The sequence below is a fragment of the Sus scrofa genome, chromosome 2 (genome assembly GCF_054392235.1).
Source record: "Sus scrofa isolate SSC_HxYL_T2T_F1_AM1 chromosome 2, Sscrofa_HxYL_maternal_Yorkshire_Landrace_v2.0, whole genome shotgun sequence".
NCBI lineage: Eukaryota > Metazoa > Chordata > Mammalia > Artiodactyla > Suidae > Sus > Sus scrofa.
In genome coordinates, this window is record NC_139384.1 from 150,830,356 (window position 1) to 150,851,594 (window position 21,239).

The window sequence follows — 21,239 nt, forward strand, 5'->3', positions numbered from 1 at the left end:
ATTTAGTGTTTTTTTGTTTTGTTTTGTTTTTTTTGCCATTTCTTGGGCCTCTCCCGTGGCATATGGAGGTTCCCAGGCTAGGGGTCGAATCGGAGCTGTAGCCTCCGGCCTATACCGAGCCACAGCAACGTGGGATCCGAGCCACGTCTGTGACCTACACCACAGCTCACGACAATGCTGGATCGTTAACCCACTGAGCAAGGGCAGGGACCAAACCCGCAACCTCATGGTGCTGCAATGAACACTGGAGTACCTGTGTCTTTGCGAGTTGTGGTTTTCTCTGGATAGATGCCCAGGAGTGGGATTGCTGGATCAAATGGTAGTTCTATTTTTCATTTTCTGAGGACTCTCCATCCTGTTTTCCACAGTGGTTGCACCAATTTACAATCCCACCAACAGTGTACTAGGGTTCCTTTTTCTCCACACCCTCTCCAGCACTTATTATTTGTAGACTTTTGGATGATGGCCATTCTGGCTGGTGTAAGGTGGTACCTCATAGTGGTTTTGATTTGCATTTCATGCGTTTTTTGGCCATCTGTATGTCTTCTTTGGAGAACTGTCTGTTTAGATCTTCTGCCCATTTTTTGATGGGGTTGTTTGTTTTTTTGGTATGGAGCTGCAGAAGGTGTTTGTACATTTTGGAGATCAATCCCTTGTCAGTTGATTCAATGCAAAGATTTTCTCCCATTCTGTGGGTTGTCTTTTCGTTTTGTTTAGGGTTTCCTTTGCTATGCAGAAACTTTGAAGTTTGATTAGGTCCCATTTGTTTATTTTTGTTTTTATTGTCAATACTCTAAGAGGTAGATCTGAGAAGATGTTGCTGTCATTTATGCCAGAGAGTGTTTGACCTGTTTTCCTCTAAGAGTTTTATAGTATCTGGTCTTATAGCTAGGTCTTTAATCCATTTTGAGTTTATTTTTGTGTATGGTGTTAGAGAGTGTTCTAATTTCATTCTTTTCCATGTGGCTGTCCAGTTTTCCTAGCACCACTTACTGAACAAACTGTCCTTTCTCCATTGTGTATCCTTGCCTCCTTTGTCATAGATGAGTTGGCTGTAGGTGCGTGGGTTGAATTCTGGGCTTTCTATCCTGTTCCACTGATCTCTGTTTCTGTCTTTGTGCCAGTACCATACGGTTTTGATGATTGTTGCTTTGTAGTATAGTCTGAAGTCTGGGAGCCTGATTCCTCCAGCTCCATTTTTATTTTTCAGGATGTCTTTGGCTGTTCTAGGTCTTATGTGCTTCCAAACAAACTTTAAAACATTTTGTTCGAGTTCTGTGATAAATGTCCTTGGTAATTTAATAGAGATTGCATTGAATCTGTAGATTGCCTTAGGTAGTATAGTCATTTTGATAATATTAACTCTTCCAATCCACGAGCATGGTATATCTTTCTATCTATTTGTGTCATCATTGATTTCTTTCTTCAGTGTCTTATAGTTTTCAGAGTACAGTTCTTTTGTCTCTTCAGGTAGGTTTATTCCTAGGTATTTTATTCTTTTGGATGCAATGGTAAATGGGATTGCTTCCCTAATTTTTCTTTCTGAAGTTTCATTGTAAGTATATAGAAATGCTGTTAATGTTTGTGTATTAATTTTGTATCCTGTGACTTTGCCAAATTCACGGATGAGGTCTAACAGTTTTCTGGTAGAGTCTTTAGGATTCTCTAGGTATAGCATCATGTCATCTGCAAATAGTGATAGTTTTACTTCTTCCTTTCCAATTTGGATTCCTTTTATTTCTTTTACTTCTCTGATTGCTGTGGCTAGGACTTCCAGAACTATGTTGAAGAGTAGTGGCAAGAGCGGACATCCTTGTCTTGTTCCTGATCTCAGCGGGAATTCTTTCAGCTTTTCACCATTGAGAATGATGTTTGCTGTGGGTTTGTCATATATGGCCTTTATCCTGTTGAGGTAGGTTCCCGTTATGCCCGCTTTCTGAAGGGTTTTTATGAGAAATGGGTGTTGGATTTTGTCCAAGGCTTTTTCCGCGTCTATTGAGAGGATCATATGGTTTTTATTCTTCAGTTTGTTAATGTGGTGTATCACACTGATGGATTTGCGGATATTGAAGAATCCTTGCATCCCTGGAATAAATCCCACTTCATGATGTACAATCCTTTTAATGTATTGTTGGATGCGGTTTGCTAGTTTTTTTTTTCCTTTTTTTTGTCTTTTTGCTGTTTCTTGGGCCGCTCCCACGGCATATGGAGGTTCCCAGGCTAGGGGTCCAATCAGAGATGTAGCCACTGGCCTATGCCAGAGCCACAGCAACGCGGGATCCGAAGAGCCGCGTCTGCGACCCACACCACAGCCCACGGCAACGCTGGATCGTTAACCCTACTGAGCAAGGGCAGGGATCGAACCCTCAACCTCATGGTTCCTAGTCGGATTCATTAACCACTGCGCCATGACGGGTACTCCGGTTTGCTAGTATTTTGTTGAGGATTTTTGCATCGATGTTCATCTGTGAAATTGGGCTGTAGTTTTCTTTTTTTGTGGTATCTTTGTCTGGTTTTGGTATCAGGGTTATGGTGGCCTCATAGAATGAGTTTGGGAGAATCCCTTCCTCTGCAACTTTTTGGAATAGTTTCAGAAGGATAGGTGTTAGCTCTTCTCTTAAATGTGACTCTTAGTCTTTTTAGACTCATCTCTTTCTCCTTCCCCACAGCATGCTGTAAGCTCCTGGCTGTCTTAAAACTTGACTCGGACTGCATTTTTTTTCTTTAAACTCAGCCCTTATCAGTCTCTTTGTACATCTGAAGTGATCTCTCCTGTCTCTAAACACCCCTCTATTTTCTATTTTATTTTATTTTTGTTTATTTTATTGCATATTATTGCACAAGTAGGGCTTTGTAATTGACCAAAGTGCTTTTAAACCCATTACTTTATTGAGTTTTCACAACCAGTCTATGAGGTAAGGAAGAAGGGTGTGTCTTATTACAAGGGAGGAAAACAAAACTTGAGGAGGGAAGAGTGATTTGCCTCAAATTTTGTATTTAATAGAAAGTGGGGCGAAGGCTCAAATCCAAGCCTCCCAGAACATAAGCCCCAAGCTTTCTTCATTAGTGTGTTTCTTGTTACCAGAGTCTACAATTAAATGTAAATTTGAATTCATCTCTTTCCAGTTGTCTGCAAGTTACTTGAAGTTGTATTTTTATTCCTTTAGAACGTAGATGTATATATGAGTGAGTCCATTCATATATTCAATGCAGTTTAGTGTTCTTTCTCTATAAAAATCATGCTTCCTCTTTCTGAGCCTTATTTTCCTGTCCTTTTTTTTTTTTTTAGTCGAAATGAAGCTTACTTTGTATATTATAAAAATTAAAACTAGAACTTTCTATAATGAATTTAATTTCTGGGATAATTTTCCAGCAGTGCACTTGAGTTCATAAGTATTTCTTATTTGTAAAGAGATTAAGCCCAATGCTAGGCTACTAAGCAGTGGTTCCACACTTTTCAAGTATAAGTATCCTGAATTTTCATGTAGTTGTAACTCTGATTTTTAACTTGACTTAGAGAAGAACTAATATACCAATAAAAGCTGATATGAATTCAGTAACAATTTTAATGGGTTTCAATTTTATTCATTGTATCATCTACAAATATTTGAAAAATAATAATGACACATGTACTAGGCTTTAATATTCAGTCTGTAGGAAATGCTTGATACCCTTAGTACTTACAGATCTTCCTGATAACTCTGTGGTTCCTAGCTGGGAGTGACTGCTGTGGGGATTCTGACATTGTCCTGCATCACTCGTTGTTGCCTTAGCAAGAGTCATGTGAGAAATTTCTTGTAGAGGCACGTAGTTGGAAAGTGTTGCTTCCCTGAGTAATTGCTTTGTGCTTTCCTTTTAGACAGTGAGGACTGTGCAGCTGACCTCTCCATTTTCATAGTGACCTTTGGGAAGCTCAGAGCCAAATCAATCAATCACTCAATCATGCCATATATCATGCAGTCATATAGCTGTATAAATCCTTATTGCGTGATCAAGTTTTCCCTCCTTTTTTTTTTTTTTCTCTCTTTTTTGTCCACCCCATGACATATGGGGTTCCTGGGCCAGGGATCAGATCCAATTTCCAGTGCAGCACCGGATCCTTTAACCCCCTGTGCTGGGCAGGGGATTGAACCTACATCCTGGCACTGCAGAGATGCTGCCAATCCCATTCCACCACAGCGGGAGCTCATTACCTCTTTTTACACTTTGTAGTTTGCTTAGCCTTGATTTTTTAATTTATATTTTATTTTATTGCATATTTCCCAGGAGCCAACTAAAATTCTTTAAAAATGAAATGGGGGAGTTCCCGTCATGGCGCAGTGGTTAACGAATCCGACTAGGAACCATGAGGTTGCGGGTTTGGTCCCTGCCCCTTGCTCAGTGGGTTAACGATCCGGCGTTGCCGTGAGCTGTGGTGTAGGTTGCAGACGCGGCTCGGATCCCAAGTTGCTGTGGCTCTGGCGTAGGCCGGTGGCTACAGCTCCGATTCAACCCCTAGCCTGGGAACCTCCATATGCCGCGGGAGCGGCCCAAGAAATAGCAACAACAACAACAACAAAAAGACAAAAGACAAAAAAAAAAAAAAATGAAATGGGGAGTTCCCGGCGCGGCGCAGTGGTTAACGAATCCAACTGGGAACCATGAGGTTTTGGGTTCGGTCCCTGCCCTTGCTCAGTGGGTTAAGGATCTGGCATTGCTGTGAGCTGCGTGCGGTGTAGGTTGCAGACGCGGCTCGGATCCCATGTTGCTGTGACTCTGGCATAGGCCAGTGGCTACAGCTCTGATTCGACCCCTAGCCTGGGAACCTCCATATGCTGCGGGAGCAGCCCAAGAAATAGCAAAAAGACGAAAAAAAAAAAATGAAATGGGATATAAATGCTTTAGTCTTTCTTTTTGTGACCAGCTGTATTTTGGGCCCTAGAATTTCTGTTCTAAATATTGATATCTATATGCATATGTCTTCCTTTTTATGCTGTATTGAACAGGCTCAGATATCAGAATTTATATGGAAAAGTTAAGCCTAAGTATGCTATTTATTAGAAAAATGTTGTTTCAGAGTTTCTGGGTGGCCTAGCAGTTAAGGATTTGGCATTGTCACTGCTGTAGCTCAGATCAGTTCTGTGGTGCAGTTTCATTTCCCGGCCTGGGGACTTCTGTGTGCCATGGGTACGGCCAAAAAGAAAGAAAGAAAAATGTAGTTTCATTTAATATGAATTGATTTCAAAAACTCCTTACAGAGGCTACTTAAGTATATCTCAAAAAGCGGAGCCTTTTCTGGGAGGAAGCAAAGCATCGTTGTGATGACTGTGATGACAGTGTGCCTCTGCTGGTCGATGTGAGATCACTCCCGGCAGTTAGTGGTACTATAAAAATTCACTCAGGGGACTGGGAGAGTCTTTTTTTTTTTTTTTTTTTTTTTTTTTAGTGTTTATCCTTTTGAATTTTGTACCATGTGTGTATATAACCTATTCAAAATTAATTTTAAAATTTGAGTCATTTTCAGAAGAAATATAAGAAAATTTCTCTTCCCACATATTAAACTCTTGAGCTCCTTGAGACCAGGAACTGTGCTAGATTCTTCTCTGTATTCCTGAACCTAGCATAGTGCCTTATGTATAATAAGCCCCCAGCTGGTGTGCCTAGATGTGAATTGGAAACTGAGAGTTGAAAATCTCAGTAGGGTCACAGCTAAAAATTTACTAACTGTAGATAACTTACAACCCCTTAACTCTGTACCCTCTTTTCAGAGTGAGGATGAGAGCAGCTTCCTGGCTTTGAAGTAAGATTGTTTTTTATTGAAATCCATTAAAAGAACTTAAAAATAAGATAGTAGAATTTTACCTAGTCATTTTTTCAAAACAGAAGGTTTGTGTTTGTTCATGCATTGTAATGTTGGATTTTTCCAAAGGTAACCTAAAGATTGATTTTTAACTCTTTTTCTAGATCTTTGTAGAATTTGACGGCTGTAACTGGAAGGAACACTCCTGGGTTAAAGTTCACGCTGAAGAGGTTATTGTGCTTCTGCTGGAAGGGTCTCTGGTATGGGCACCCCGGAAGGACCCAGTCCTTGTCCAGGGCACTCGAGTCTCAATTGCACAGTGGCCAGCCCTGGTGAGTGACTTTTATTGGCTAGGAACATATTTGGCTTTTACTCCTATTTACTCCTGTACTAAAGGTATTTATCCAATAGCAGGACTCTTTAGAATTCCCTAAACTCCAATGCTTAGGCCTTAGCACACTTTTATTCTGAAGTTACCAGAGGAAAAATTGGAGATCTTTTCTCCTGTGTCTTCTGAAACTTTATATTAGATAATATTTGATACTTTGTTTCTGAATAATTTTTCACCTTGCTTTTTTATAGTAAGGTTATGAAACAATGTTTGTAATCTTAAAGTCTTTTTTTTTTCCATAGAAACTGTTTAATTTTTGCCAGCTTTATTGAGATATAGTTGACATATAACATTGTATAAGTTTGTATACAACATGATAGTTTTATACATATATATATAATGTATCTGAAATGATTGTCACAATAAGGTTAGTTAACACTTCCATTGACTCACATAGTTATGTTTTTGTATAAGACCTTTTAAGGTATACTTTCAAGTATATAATACAGTAGCATTATTAGCTATAGTCATCATGCTATACGTTAGATGCCCAGAACTTACTCATTTTATACCCTTTGACCGCTTTCATCCATTCCCCCCACTCTCCCACCTCTGGCAACCACTCCGAGTCTATGAGATCAGTTGTTTGAGGTTCTGCATGTAAGTGAAATCGTACCGCATTTGTCTTTCTCTGTCTGTTTCACTTAGCATAATGCCCTGGAGATTCAGCTATGTTCTTGTAAATGGCAAGATTGTCTCCTTTTTTATGACTGAATAATTTTTCATTGTGTGTAATATTCATGTGTGTCTGTGTGTATACACCACATTTTCTTTATCCATTCATCCATCACCAGATACTTAGGTGTTTCTACGTCTTGGCTCTTGTAAATAACGCTGTATGCTGAACATGGGGATGCAGATATCTCTTCCAGATAGTGATTTCAGGAGTTCCTTTTGTGGCTCAGCAGGTTAAGAACACGATTAGTATCCGTGAGGATGTGGGTTTGATCCCTGGCCTGACTCAGTGGGGTAAAAGATACAGCGTTGCTGTGAGGTGTGGTATAGGTTGCAGACACAGCTCAGCTGCTGTGTTGCTATGGTGTAGGATGGCAGCCGCAACTCTGATTCAACCTGTAGCCTGGAACTTCCGTATGCTGCAGGTGCAGGCCTAAAAAGACAAAAAATATATGTGTGTGTGTGTGTGTGTGTGTGTGTGTGTGTGTGTGTGTGTGTGTGTGTGTGTGTGTGTATATGTGTGTGTATATATATATGTGTGTGTATATATGTATGTATATGCATATGTGTGTATATGTATATGTGTGTGTGTGTGTGTGTGTGTATATATATTTTTTTTTTTTTGATTTCATTTCCTTCAGATAAATACCCAGAAGTGGAATTGTTGCATCATATGATAGTTTTGTTTGTTTTCTTTTTCTAGCTACACCTGCAGCATCTGGAAGTTCCTGGGCTAGGATTTGAATCAGAGCTGTAGCTGCAGACTACACCACAGCTGTGGCAACACCAGGTCCAATAATCTGAGCTTCGTCTGTGACCTACACCTCAGTTTGCAGCAACACTGGATCCTTAACCCACTGAGTAAGGCCAGGGATCGAACCCACATCCTCATGAACACTGTATCAGTTTCTTTTTTTTGTCTTTTTGCCATTGCTTGCCATTGCTTGGGCCGCTCCCACAGCACCTGGAGGTTCCCATGCTAGGGGTCTAATCGGAGCAGTAGCCACCGGCCTACACCAGAGCCACAGCAACGCGGGATCCAAGCCGCGTCTGCAACCTACACCACAGCTCACGGCAACGCCAGATCCCTAACCCACTGAGCAAGGCCAGGGATCAAACCCGCAACCTCATGGTTCCTAGTCGGATTCGTTAACCACTGAGCCACAACGGGAACTCCTGAACACTGTGTCAGTTTCTTAACTTGCTGAGCCACGACAGGAACTTTTCTATTTTTTATTACTTATTTATTTATTTATTTTTTGCTTTTTAGGTCCACACCTGTGGCATGTGGAGGTTCCCAGGCTAGGGGTTGATTTGGAGCTACAGCTGCCAGCCTACACCACAGCCACAGCAACACAAGGATCTGAGCTGTGTCTCTGACCTACGCCACAGCTTACAGCAACACCGGATCCTTTAATGAGCGAGGCCAGGGATCGAACCCAAATCCTCATGGATCTTAGTCAGATTTGTAAACCACTGAGCCACGATGAGAACTCCACCCTCTATTTTTAATTTTTAAGGAACCTCCATACTGCCTCCACAGTGCTGCGCTAAATTGACACTCCCCACTGATCGTGCACAAGGGTTCTCCCTTCTCCACATTCTTGCCAGCAGTTGCTACATTTGTCTTTGATGATAGCTTTTCTTTTCTTTTTTTGTTTTTTTTGTCTTTTTGCCATTTCTTGGGCCGCTTCTGCGGCATATGGAGTTTCCCAGGCTAGGGGTCTAATCAGAGCTGTAGTCGCCAGCCTACATCAGAGCCACAGCAACGTGGGATCCGAGCCGCATCTGCAACCTACGCCACAGCTCACGGCAATGCCAGATCCTTAACCCGCTGAGCAAGGCCAGGGATCGAACCCACAACCTCATGGTTCCTAGTTGGATTCATTAACCACTGAGCCATGATGGGAACTCCCCAATTGAACTTTTAGAAGAAGTTCAAATAGATCTGGGCCTCTAGGTGACTCTTGTAGGCAATTTATTTATGAAACAGTAATGTGAATTTACCCATGCATATTTATACCACTGATCATTTCAGAACTCTCACAAAGGTTTCAAGAGTTCTAGAGATGATAACTCTTTATTCTGGGAAGTTACTGTAATTTAGCCCTCTTGAAGCTCATCAAGATTAGTCAGATCATTAGAGAGAATGAGGAATTTCTCATTCTTCTTGTCCTTTTTAGCTTAAATAAGAATATTGAAGAGTTCCCATTGTGGCCCAGAGGCAACGAACCCAACTAGTATCCATGAGGATGCCCGTTCAGTCTTTGGCCTTGCTCAGTGGGCTGAAGGATCCAGCATTGCCACAAGCTGTGGTATAGGTTACAGACATGGCTTGGATCCTGTATTTCTGTGGCTGTGGTGTAGGCCAGCAGCTATAGCTCAGATTGGACCTCTAGCCTGGGAACTTCCGCATGTCGCAGGTACAGGCCTAAAATAAATAAATAAATAAAAACAGGATATGATGGTGATTATGAGAGGGTAAAAAAAAATGAAGACTGGGGTAACAGGGATATATATATAATATATATTTGGAGTGGAGGGGACTGCACACTTGCAGCATGTAGAAGTTCCCAGACCAGGGGTTAAACTCTTGCTATAGCACTAACCTGAGGTGCTGCAGTGACAATGCCAGATCCTTAACTCTCTGTGCCGTGAGGGGACTCCTAAAAGATATATTAATAATGGATATTTTCTCTGAAGTTATTTATTCAGTTAATTGTTGTTTATTTTCTTTTCCAAGTTCTAATCATTTTCTTCACATTCTTCTTCACAGACTTTCACTCCCCTAGTAGATAAACTTGGTTTGGGTTCTGTGGTTCCAGTTGAATACCTTCTGGATCGAGAGCTTCGTTTCCTGTCAGATGCTAATGGGTTGCATTTGTTCCAGGTACTTAACACTTGATCTAGTCCTAAGCTTATTTCTCTCTTTGCTAATTTCTCTGTTGATTATGAATAAGGTGTTTCCCTTTTCCTTTAACATGGAAGCAAGTACTTCCTCCCGGTAATGCCCTGTGCCTTTTAAGGTTCTTTGCTCCCTTGAAAAGTATTTAAAAGAAAAAAGAAAAAAAAAAGTACTTTTGGTGGCTGAGGCTTCTTTCCTCCTCCATACGCTGCCACCCTACTCTAAAACCTTAAGACTTAAGACCACAGTTCTAAGAAGCAGCTTCCCCGAGGTGACTGCTTCCGTAACTTGAATCCGAGAGAACCAACACTTAAGCCAGTGGCAGGGAGGCTAGAAGTTTGGGCTGATTACGAGCAACATTATATAAGCTTAGGTATATTTTTAGTTAGAAAAAGAGGGAAACGTTAGTAGTTTAAACTGAGCATCTGAGTTAGAGTTTCAGAATTTATAGATGGTAATACTTATTTCTCACTTGTAAAGATTACTGTCTGAAGGTTAAAAATTAGAAGACTACCAAGAGTTTTGCTGTCTTAATGAGGCAGCCAAGAGCAATATTTCCTAAAGTGTATTTTGTGAAATATTAATGATGATTTTTTTTGGATATGTCTTCTTCCCTTATTAGGCTTTACTCCCTCTCATCAATGTTGCTCTATTCATCTTTGTAATCCTAGGGCTTATGTGAGTAGGCACTCAGTGAATGTTGGATAAATATCAAAATAAGCAAAAAGATTTACATGGATAAAAATGTTTTGTGGTCAAATAAGTATGAGAAAGAGAGTCCTTCATACACTGTCATATGTAGAAAGGTAAACAGTTTTGACCCTTGAACAACACAGGTCCTCTACCATGCAGATTTTTTTTTTCAATAAATAAAGTACCTATAAATTAACATGAATTTCTTTTTCACATTATCTTTTCATTTTTGGGTGTCTAGTGTTAGTAATATTTATAACCTCTACAATGTTTTGCATTATATAAGGCAGTCTTGATGTGGTGTACTGACAGATGATTCACCTTAAAAACAGACATCATACACTTAGGGTATTAATAAATACAATACAGTACTGTAAATGTATTTTCTCTTCCTTAAAATTTTCTTATTTCTTTTCTCTTGCTTACTTTATTATAGAAATACAGATATAATGCATATGATTTACAAAATATGTGTTAATTATTTTTGTAATCAATAAGGCCTCCAGTCAACAGTTGGCTGTTAGTAGTTAAGTTTTTGAGAAGTCAAAAGTTATATACAGATTTTTGACTGCACAGGATGGGAGAGCAGTTGGTGCCCCAAACCCCCTCACCTTGTTCAAAGGGAGTTTAATACTTACTAAACCAAAATAACCTTAGCATCCTTAACTTTTGCAGAGTATCTCATGAGACTAGGGTTCTATGGAACATTCTTTGGCAAGAGCTCCTCAGGATATAATTTTTCTCTTCTGGTTAGATATTATTGCTATTTATTTTAATATTCAGTTTTTTTCTTCTTTTATCTTTACCAGATGGGAACAGATAGCCAAAACCAGATTCTTTTGGAACATGCTGCACTGAGAGAAACAGTTAATGCTTTGATCAGTGACCAAAAGCTACAAGAGATATTCAGCCGAGGTAAGAACACGTAGTCTTCTGTCCCTGAATTTTGAATCAGGTGCATGGTCAATGTTGAAAGGAATAGGAAAAAAAGAAAGACAGATTTGGGGGAACACCATGCAACTCAAAGTGCTTGTGCTTTTTTTTTTTTTTTTAATTTTTTTTTAAATTATTTATTTATTTATTTATTTATTGTCTTTTTGTTATTTCTTGGGCCGCTCCCGTGGCATATGGAGGTTCCCAGGCTAGGGGTCCAATCGGAGCTGTAGCCACCAGCCTACGCCAGAGCCACAGCAATGCGAGATCCGAGCCACGTCTGCAAACTACACCACAGCTCACGGCAACGCTGGATTGTTAACCCACTGAGCAAGGGCAGGGACCGAACCCGCAACCTCATGGTTCCTAGTCGGATCCGTTAACCACTGTGCCACGACGGGAACTCCATTTTTTTTTTTTTTTCCTTGTTAGGGCTATACCAAGAGCATATGGAAGTTCCTCGAGCTAGGGGATTGAAATCAGACCTGCAGCTGCCTGCTGCCTCCTACAGCCACAGCAACACAGGATCTTTAACCCACTAAGTGAGGCCAGGGGTTGAACCTGCATCCTCATGGTTACTGGTCAGTTTCCTAACCTGATGAGCCACAACAGGAACTCCTGTGCTTGTTTTTCTTTTGTGGGCAGTGTCAAAAGTATCTCCAAGAGTTCCTGTTGTAGCTCAGCGGGTTAAGACCCTGACATAATGTCCATGAGGAGGCGGGTTCGATCCCTGGCCTCAGTTCAGTGGGTTAAGGATCCAATATTGCTATGAGCTGTGTTGTAGGTCGTAGACGCAGCTTGGATCCTGTGTTGGTGTGGCTGTAGCATAAACCAGCGGCTATAGCTCCAGTTTGACCTGTAGCCTGAGAATTTCCATATGCTACATGTGCGGCCCTAAAATTTAAAAAAACCACAGACAAAAAAAGAGGCTCTCCAGTTAGCTGAATATCCAGAATAGATTGGAAAAATAGGATCTCAGACCACTGAGCCACCGGGAACTCCTGTTTTCTTTTTATGTTACATTTAATAATACACAATTTTGTCTTGTTTTTTAAGCTTTCTTAAATATTTATTAAGGACAAACCTTGTACTAGACACAGTGTTAAGGTACTGGGGATGTGACCACTGGCATCAGTGGGTTAAGGATCTCGTGTTGTTTGTCACTGAAGCAATTTTAGCCACTGCTGTGGTGTGAATTCAATCCCTGGCCTAGGAATTTCCATATACCATGGGCACGCCAGAAAAAAAAAAGAATTACTAGCTTTCATTAACATTTTCCAGTTCAGATAATAGATTTTGGCCAGCATTCTACACAGAGGATAGACTGTTGCTTCATTTGTCTTTCTCTTCATATTGTACATCTACTCTTGTCCTTTCTAACCCTCATGATAATCATGATTTTCTTTTTGTTTTTCTTTCTTCCTTTTTTTCTTTTGTCTTTTTTAGGGCTGTACCCATTTTCCATTTCAGCATATGGAAATTCCCAGGTTAGGGGTCAAATTGGAGCTGCAGCTGCCAGCCTATGCCACAGCCACAGCAACACAGGGTCCAAGCTGCATCTGCCACCTATACCACAGCTCATGGCAACGCCAGATCCTTAACTCACTGAGTGAGCGAGGCCAGGGATCAAACCCGTGTCTTCATGGATAGTAGTCAGGTTCATTACTGCTGAGCCAAATGGGAACTCCATGATTTTCAGTGACATAAGGACTCAACTTAATTGTAGCTCTGAAAGATAATAATTTAAAATAGGCAGTGATTTAGCTATATAGTCTCAAGCATGTAAGATATGTAGGAGAGAGAAACTATCTTTCTTGGAGGGCCAGCTGAAATTGCAGGGTAACATTACCTGCTGATAAAGTAGTATCTGAAACTCTGTTCCTAGGAAGATAGGTGCTATATTTGTTCAGACTATTATTAGTGCAGAGGCTGGAAACTTCATAAATTGAACTCTCTGCTTACTGTATTAAAAGTGAGATAACAAAGTATAAATGGTTAAGTATCATTCATATAGTAACATAGCAAAATAGTACATTCATTGGCCTCCCACTTTTTTTTTTTACATGTATGCCAGCTAAATTTGAGTACATTTTCACATTACCTGTAGTTTTTGATTTGTAACTTTCCTTTCTCTTCCCTATATTCTAGAATTGAAAGACTGAGATAAGGTGGAATCAGAGGCCTGGGAGATTCTAGGAAATCTCCAAAGAAAATTTACAAAAGTCACTGGGAAACAATATTTATGCTTTGTTTTTAAATTGCTGAGTGTGGTAAATCTGAAATTGGTTGTTTATTCAACTCCGTATGAGAGAATTGAAAATGCCAGATAGTTGTACTATATAGTTTTCTTTCTGATTTTAGAAACAATAGTGAAATACAGCTTACGCCAAAATATCCAATATTGATTAATCTTTCTGTAGGTCCATACAGTGTTCAGGGACACAGAGTCAAAGTGTACCAGCCAGAGGGAGAAGAAAGTTGGCTCTGTGGTGTTGTAAGCCATCAAGACTCCATCACTCGTCTTATGGAGGTGTCTGTAACTGAGGTGAGGTTCTGTGTTATTTTGTTTGAGGTCCATCCATCCCCTTACAGAAGGTGCTGTAGCAAAAAGGAGTACTTCATTTCATGTACAAAGACTTGGATTCCATCTCTGGCTTTATTACTTGTTGACTGTATGACCTTGAGAAAGGCTGCTCAACTTTCTTAACCTCAGTGTTCTCATCTCTAAATTAAAGGTGATTAGGTAACCACCCTCTCACCTCACAGCATATCTTGTGGGAACTGAGATCATGTATTTGAATGTGCTTTGAAATCTATAAAACACTATACAAATGTGAAGTGGTATCATCATTATTTTATCATATTCATAAAGGGTTAGTATTTAAAAATATAATCAAGAGTTCCTATTGTGCTCAGTGGTAATGAGCCCAACTCATATCCATTAGGATGTGGGTTCAATCCCTGGCCTCATTCAGTGGGTTAAGGACCCTGTGTTGCCATGAGCTGTGGTGTAGGTCACAGATGCACCTCAGATCCCAAGTTGCTTTGGCAAAATAGAGCGGCCGTAAAAATAAATATAAAAATAGAAATATAATCAGTTGGAGTTCCCGTTGTATCACATCGGAAATGAATTCAACTAGAAACCATGAGGTTGCACGTTTGACCCTCGGCCTCGCTCAATGAGCATTTGATCCCTGGCCTCGCTCAGTGGGTTAAGGATCCAGCGTTGCCGTGAGCTGTGGTGTAGGTTGCAGAGGTGACTTGGATCTGGTGTTTCTGTGGCTCTGGTGTAGGCTGGCAGCAACAGCTCTGATTAAACCCCGAGCCTGGGAACCTCCATATGCTGCAGGTGTGGCCCTATAAAGACAAAATACATATATATATTTATATATATAAATCGGTTAACATTTATGCCACTCCCCTTAGATGCTGAAAAAATGAATTGTTTCTAATGAAGTAAATAGAAAAAACATAGCATCTAGAACTATCTGGAGAATTGTCTAGCAAAAACAGTAGAGTTTTATGAGGCAAACAAATATGTATTTATGATATCTTTGAGTTGGTTTCATACTTGCCCTCAGCAGTCACATGTAATTAAGCATAAATGATTTCAGTTTTTTCTTTATTGAGTTTTTTAAATTATTAAATTATTCAGTCTTCATTTACAAATTTCAAATGATACACATTTATGTAAAATAAATATTGAAAGCCATCCCTTCCCCTAGGCAAATATTGCTCCCCACAGCGGTAACCACCATTAGCAGTTTGGTATATATTCCATATGTTCTAAAATATCTTCTATGTGTATTATATTTATGTATTGTCCATTTACATGATAACTATATAAATTGTACCTTATTAACATGGTATTTATTATATGATACATATAGTTCTATAATTTACCTTTTCGACTCAATTTTCAATTGTCAACATATTTCTGTGTAAATGTATGTATGAAAATCTTCCTCATCCTTTAAAAATAGTTGCATACTATTCATGGAATGGATATATCATAATTAATTTAATCTAAAATTGACAGACATTTAAACCACTGCCAGTATTTCCACTAATACCAATAATGGTGCAGTGAATATCCTTGAGCATATATCATTGCACACTCTCTCACATTATTTATTGGAATAAATTCCTAAGTGTGTAATTGCTAAATCAAAGGAGATGCAGATTAAATCTGCTGATGTCTGTCAAGTTGGCCCCTCCCCAAAGCTTTTGTTTTTTAATAGTAAAGTGGTGCTTTTAGTGATTACTGGTTCTGAAGCTTTTTTGTTTCTTTAATTACAGAATAGGAAAGTTTTGAGATGCAGAATTTGAAATTAACATTCCTAAAGGAGTTGCTTGAGCATTGAACTCAACTCATTCATTCATTTAAGAAATATTTGAGTGCTTCAGATCTCCTTATTTCAGATCTTAATTTTCTGGTAGTGAATGAAATAGTAGAGATCCTGCCTTTGGAGCTTTCATTCTAGTAGCAAGTAGAAATAGAGATAATTACATACATGAGAAAAATATATAATTTTGTCTTTGGTGGACAAGGCATTAAATCTTTTTCCCCCTTTTCTCATATTTTCTGCTATTCTACTCCTACTGTAGAGTGGTGAGATCAAGTCCGTAGATCCCAGACTGATCCATGTGATGCTGGTGGATAATTCAACGCCTCAGAGCGAGGTACAGTAATGAGTAATGGATAGAGTCTCTGAGCAGACTCATGAGCTTGCGTTATCTTGTTATATAGATTCCTTATATGTGTGTTATCCATGGATGATGCCCTTTGGGTTTCAGCTGTCACTACTGTACATTTCTTACTCTCTCCGCGGTCTCGTCTAGTTAGGGGAGGATAATCTCAGAAAAAAACCTAGTCTGAGCAAAGCCTTTCATCATGGCTGTGTTGTCTAGCCATTTAAAAATCCATGGCCTATTTCTTCTTACATTTTTTTCAGGACACGTAAATTTGAAAGATATAGTAAACTAAGCTGTAAGAAGTGGTAGCAGTATTCATGACCTACCCAATAATAAGAAGTGGAAAAGAAACTACATCTTCATTGTCTTTCCATTAAGTAGTAGTAAGCTTCAAGGAAATATGAAATTCCATATCCCAAGCAGAATCAAGTCAAACTGTGCCTAGCTCAGTGCTCAGCACACAGTGGATTACTCCATAATTACTGTGAACCAGGCCAACTCTTGGTTCATTCAGAATTATCATAACCCGGAGTTCTTATTGTGGTGCCGCAGAAACTAATCCGAATAGTATCCATGAAGATGTGAGTTCAATCCCTGGCCTCTCTCAGTGAGTTAAGGATCCATCATTGCCGTGAATTGTGGTGTAGGTTGCAGATGCATCTCAGATTGCGTTTTGCCATGGCTGTGGTCTAGGCCAGCAGCTGCAGCTCCCATTCGACCCCTAGCCTGGGATCTTTCATATGCCATGAACACGGCCCTAAAACGCAAAAAAAAAAAAAAAAAAAAAAAAGAATTATCATAACCCATGAAAGATTGAAAGATGCCTTATAAATCAGTGCCTGAACCGATCAAGGAATCCTGTATGAGTTTCCTTCAGTAGGACATTGGCTTGGACCGCCTCCTGTCCTTGTATTCCTCATAGTCTCTTGGCACCTGTGTAATACTGATCTCTCTGCTTCTGCTAAGTATGCGGTTCGTCATCTTCTTTATCTAGTCCTTTTTTGTTTGTTTGTTTTTGCTTTTTTAGGGCCTCTGGTGTGGTATATGGAAGTTCCCAGGCTAGGGCTCAAATCGGAGGTACGGCTGCCAGCTTATACCACAGCCACAGCAATGCAGGATCCGATCCATGTCTGCAGCCTACACCACAGCTCATGGTAATGCTGGATCCTTAGCCCACCGAGCAAGGTCAGGGATCGAACCCACAACCTCATAGTTCCTAGTCGGATTTGTTTCCACTGCACCATGACAGGAGCTCCTCCTATCTAGTCATTTTTGACTTGATAAAACGAGATTAGGGTAGAAAGAAAAGAATCAGGGTTAAATTTAATAGTTCTTTATCACATATCATATTATTACAAATAGGTTGTCTTTTGACTGTGTTCACGTGGCTAAAAAACACTTGTTACTTTGATGCTGTACTGGGTCCCTTTTTTGTTTCCTTCCTCATTTCATTCATTCTTTAAGCACCTATTATATGCCAGGTACTGTTTAGCTGGCCAGATATAGCTGGAGAGTACTAGTCTCAGTGTCCTGTGCTGTCTATGCACATGTGAGCAGCTCACCACAAGCAGACATGCATATAAGTTGTTGCTCAGGGAGATTGCTGTAAGCCACGCTCTGCAGGTTGGCTGAATGAGTTAGGGGTAAGATCTGTGGTTTTCAGTAATAAATGTTGATTCTTCCCTTTAGCTTCGCCATGATGTGACTATCTTCTTAGCAAAGTACAATTTTTTTTTTTTTTTTTTTTTTTGTCTTTTTGCTGTTTCTTGGGCCGCTCCCACGGCATATGGAGGTTCCCAGGCTAGGGGTCTAATCAGAGCTGTAGCCACCAGCCTATGCCAGGGCCACAGCAATGAGGGATCCGAGCTGCATCTGCAACCTACACCACAGCTCACGGCAACGCCGGATCGTTAACCCACTGAGCAAGGGCAGGGACCGAACCCGCAACCTCATGGTTCCTAGTCGGATTCGTTAACCACTGCACCACGACGGGAACTCCACAAAGTACAATTATTAACAGTTCTGCCAGGTTTTACAGTAACCCTTCTTAGAGATCCATCTATGGTTATCTCATTTCCTTGAATGAGTGAGCAAGAAAGAAAGAAGAGGTTTCGCTGATCGTATTTCTGTACTTCACAACCCTGAAAACTTGGTGATGTTAGGGGTTGAAGGAAGAATTAAAAGATTTTTTTTTCTTTTCAGGGCAACTCCTGCGGCATCTGGAAGTTCCCAGACTAGGCATTGAATCGGAGCTGCAGCTGCCAGCCTCTATACCACAGCTACAACACAGGATCCGAGCCACGTCTGTGACCTGCATTGCAGCTCACAGCAATGCCAGATCCTTAATCCACTGAGCGGGGCCAGGGATTGAACCTGAACCCTCATGGATCCCAGTCGGGTTCATTACCACTGAGCCACAGTGGGAACTCCTAAAAGGTTTTAAAAGGATCAAATGAGAATAATTCTTAGCAAACAGAAACAGTTCTTGAATGAAAGAGTTAGAAACTTAGATTAATATTACCAAAAGTATGGAAGAAACAAATAGATTTTGAGCTATGGTTAAAAGTTATAGAAGGAAATTAAGGGAGAAAAGACAAATAAAGGCAGCAAAAAAAGAAGAAATGAAAAAAACTAGAACTGACAAGAAAAGTAAGGTTTTAAAAAAGTTTCAGTTACAACAGCTATAATAAGGATTACAGCAAAGATACAGATCTGCACAAAGAATACATAAGTATTCAAGAGTAGTAAGAATAGATTAATCAAGATGGTAAAGGGAGTTTCCATCGTGGCTCAGTGGTAGCAAACCTGAAGAAGATCCACGAGGATGCAGGTTCAGTCCCAGGCCTCGCTCAGTGGCTAAAAGATCCAGCATTGCCGTGAGCTGTGGTGTAGGTCACAGACTCTGATAGGATCCTGTGTTGCTATGGCTGTGGCTGTGGCATAAGCCAGCAGCTGTAGGTTCAGCTGTTTAGGTCTCAGACTCGACTTGGATCCTGCGTTGCTGTGGCTCTGGTGTAGGCCAGCATCTGCAGCTCCAATTGGACCCCTAGCCCGGCAACCTCCATATGCTGTGGGTGTGGCCCTAAAAAGCACAAAAAAAGAAAAAGAACCAAGATTACCTCCCCTGAGCAAGAAAAAGTCTGTCAGCTGACTGCTTCAGGGCTTGAACTGCAGCCATTTACTGAGTCTCCAGGCTGCTGACCTATCCTGAAGATTCTGGGTTTCCCAAGCCTCCTCTTGAGCCAATTCATTAAAATTTAAAAAAAAAAAATTAGCTAAATGAAGCTAAAAAGAAAACCTGCTTCATGATATGATACCAATCTAAGGATGTTCCAGATATAAGTTGCTTGAGAGAATGTTAGCCGTGTCCAAGTCCCCATCCTCTTGGTGTTCTCAGGGAAAGCATTTTTATTCAAATAGGAATTGCCCCCTTTTAATTCTGTGTCTTTTAAGGTTGTCTGACCTCTCAAAGAAAGCACAAATAAGATTTCGTGAGCTAGGCTGAAATTATTGGAAGAGCTAAGAAATTTGGTTGTTTGATTATGGTACCCTGTCATTTTAGCTGTTCTCTGTCTAATGCTTTGAAATAGTCTGGAGATTGTTTGCGTCTTTATAGTGTCCATAAGAACAATTCACACTTGTCTCTGTTGGGTTCACTTTTTCTCTGGTCACAGACTCATAAATGTTGTCTTTTCTATTGATAAGTTGTCACCAGTTTTTAGTGACTTCTGGATAGAAGAGATTTTATATTTCAGTACTTGAAATGCCAATTTCTGTCAAACAAGGAGATAAATATGAAAATAAAGCATATATTTTTTTTAATCAATGGCAGTTAAGTTCCCAGCCTAGGAGTTCCCGTCGTGGCTTAGTGGTTAACAAATCCGACTAGGAACCATGAGGTTGTGGGTTCAATCCCTGGCCTCACTCAGCAGGTTAAGGATCCAGCATTGCCATGAGCCGTGGTATAGGTCGAAGATGCAGCTCGGATCTGGCATTGCTGTGGCTCTGGCGAAGGCTGACAGCTACAGCTCTGATTAGACCCCTAGCTTGGGAATCTCCATGTACCACGGGTGCGGCCCTAGAAAATACAAAAAGAGACAAAAAAAAAAAAAAAAAAAAATTCCCAGCCTAGCTCTAGCAGTCTATTTTGTAAAATAAACTCCACAAATGTTTTAACTCCTGAAAAAAGTCCATTTGAGGAAGTGGTGCATTTTATTTAAGGGAAGGTTTGCCAAGTGAGTTAATCTCTAGTAAGTGTTGTCTTGAGTATGTGTTTATAAATTGAATCACAGAAAGATCAGAGATTTTTAACAAAGGGGGTGTCTTAGAGCTGGCATTGGAATTTGGCAATCCGTACCTGCTTTGACTGTTTTCTTTTAGAGATAAGAAAAGACTAATGGTTTATGGTTTTCACAGAATGGAAGTTCCCTTGTAATCTTTTTTGAATTTTGTTTTGTAGGGGGCTACATTAAAAGCTGTAAAATCTGCCAAAGGAAAGAAGAAGAGAGAGAGCATAGAGGGGAAAGATGGCCGGAGGAGGAAAAGTGCTTCGGACCCTGGGTGTGACCCTGCATCAAAGAAATTAAAAGGAGACAGGGGTGAAGTAGACAGTAACGGGAGCGATGGAGGCGAGCCAAGCCGAGGGCCCTGGAAAGGAGGGAGTGCCAGTGGAGAGCCAGGGCTGGATCAGAGAGCCAAGCAGCCACCGACTACATTTGTCCCCCAGATTAACCGCAACATTCGGTTTGCCACTTACACCAAAGAAAACGGCAGGACTCTGGTGGTGCAGGATGAGCCCGTAGGTGGGGACACACCTGTACCTTTCACTCCATATTCTACAGCCGCAAGTCAGACACCTTTGGCCCCAGAGGTAGGTGGAGCTGAAAATAAAGAGGCAGGAAAAACACTGGAACAAGTTGGCCAGGGCATGGTGGCTTCAGCAGCTGTGGTCACTACTGCCAGCTCCACTCCAACCACAGTGAGGATCTCAGACAGTGGCCTTGCAGCAGGGACTGGGCCGGAAAAACAGAAAGGCAGCTGGTCACAGGCCCCAGGAGAGGTGAGTTGTTGTTTCAGGGGCAAATTTGTAAGATTTGGGTTCACTCTTTCACCGTCCTTTATTCTTAACACATTAAAAAGTATCTTGGGAGTTCCCATCATGGCTCAGT

General features: G+C 40.6%; 1 protein-coding gene across 4 annotated transcripts in view; it reads left to right on the forward strand.

The window, feature by feature from the left end:
* Positions 1 to 21,239, forward strand: part of KDM3B (lysine demethylase 3B) — a 72,257-nt gene that overhangs the window by 16,187 nt on the left and 34,831 nt on the right. For all 4 annotated transcript variants that reach the window (XM_003480917.5, XM_085014715.1, XM_085014716.1 and 1 more), the window contains 6 exons: positions 5,944 to 6,111; positions 9,622 to 9,735; positions 11,253 to 11,358; positions 13,797 to 13,921; positions 15,985 to 16,059; positions 20,531 to 21,130. In XM_003480917.5, the coding sequence (XP_003480965.3) occupies positions 5,944 to 6,111; positions 9,622 to 9,735; positions 11,253 to 11,358; positions 13,797 to 13,921; positions 15,985 to 16,059; positions 20,531 to 21,130 (1,188 nt within the window). The remainder of the gene's footprint in view (positions 1 to 5,943; positions 6,112 to 9,621; positions 9,736 to 11,252; positions 11,359 to 13,796; positions 13,922 to 15,984; positions 16,060 to 20,530; positions 21,131 to 21,239) is intronic.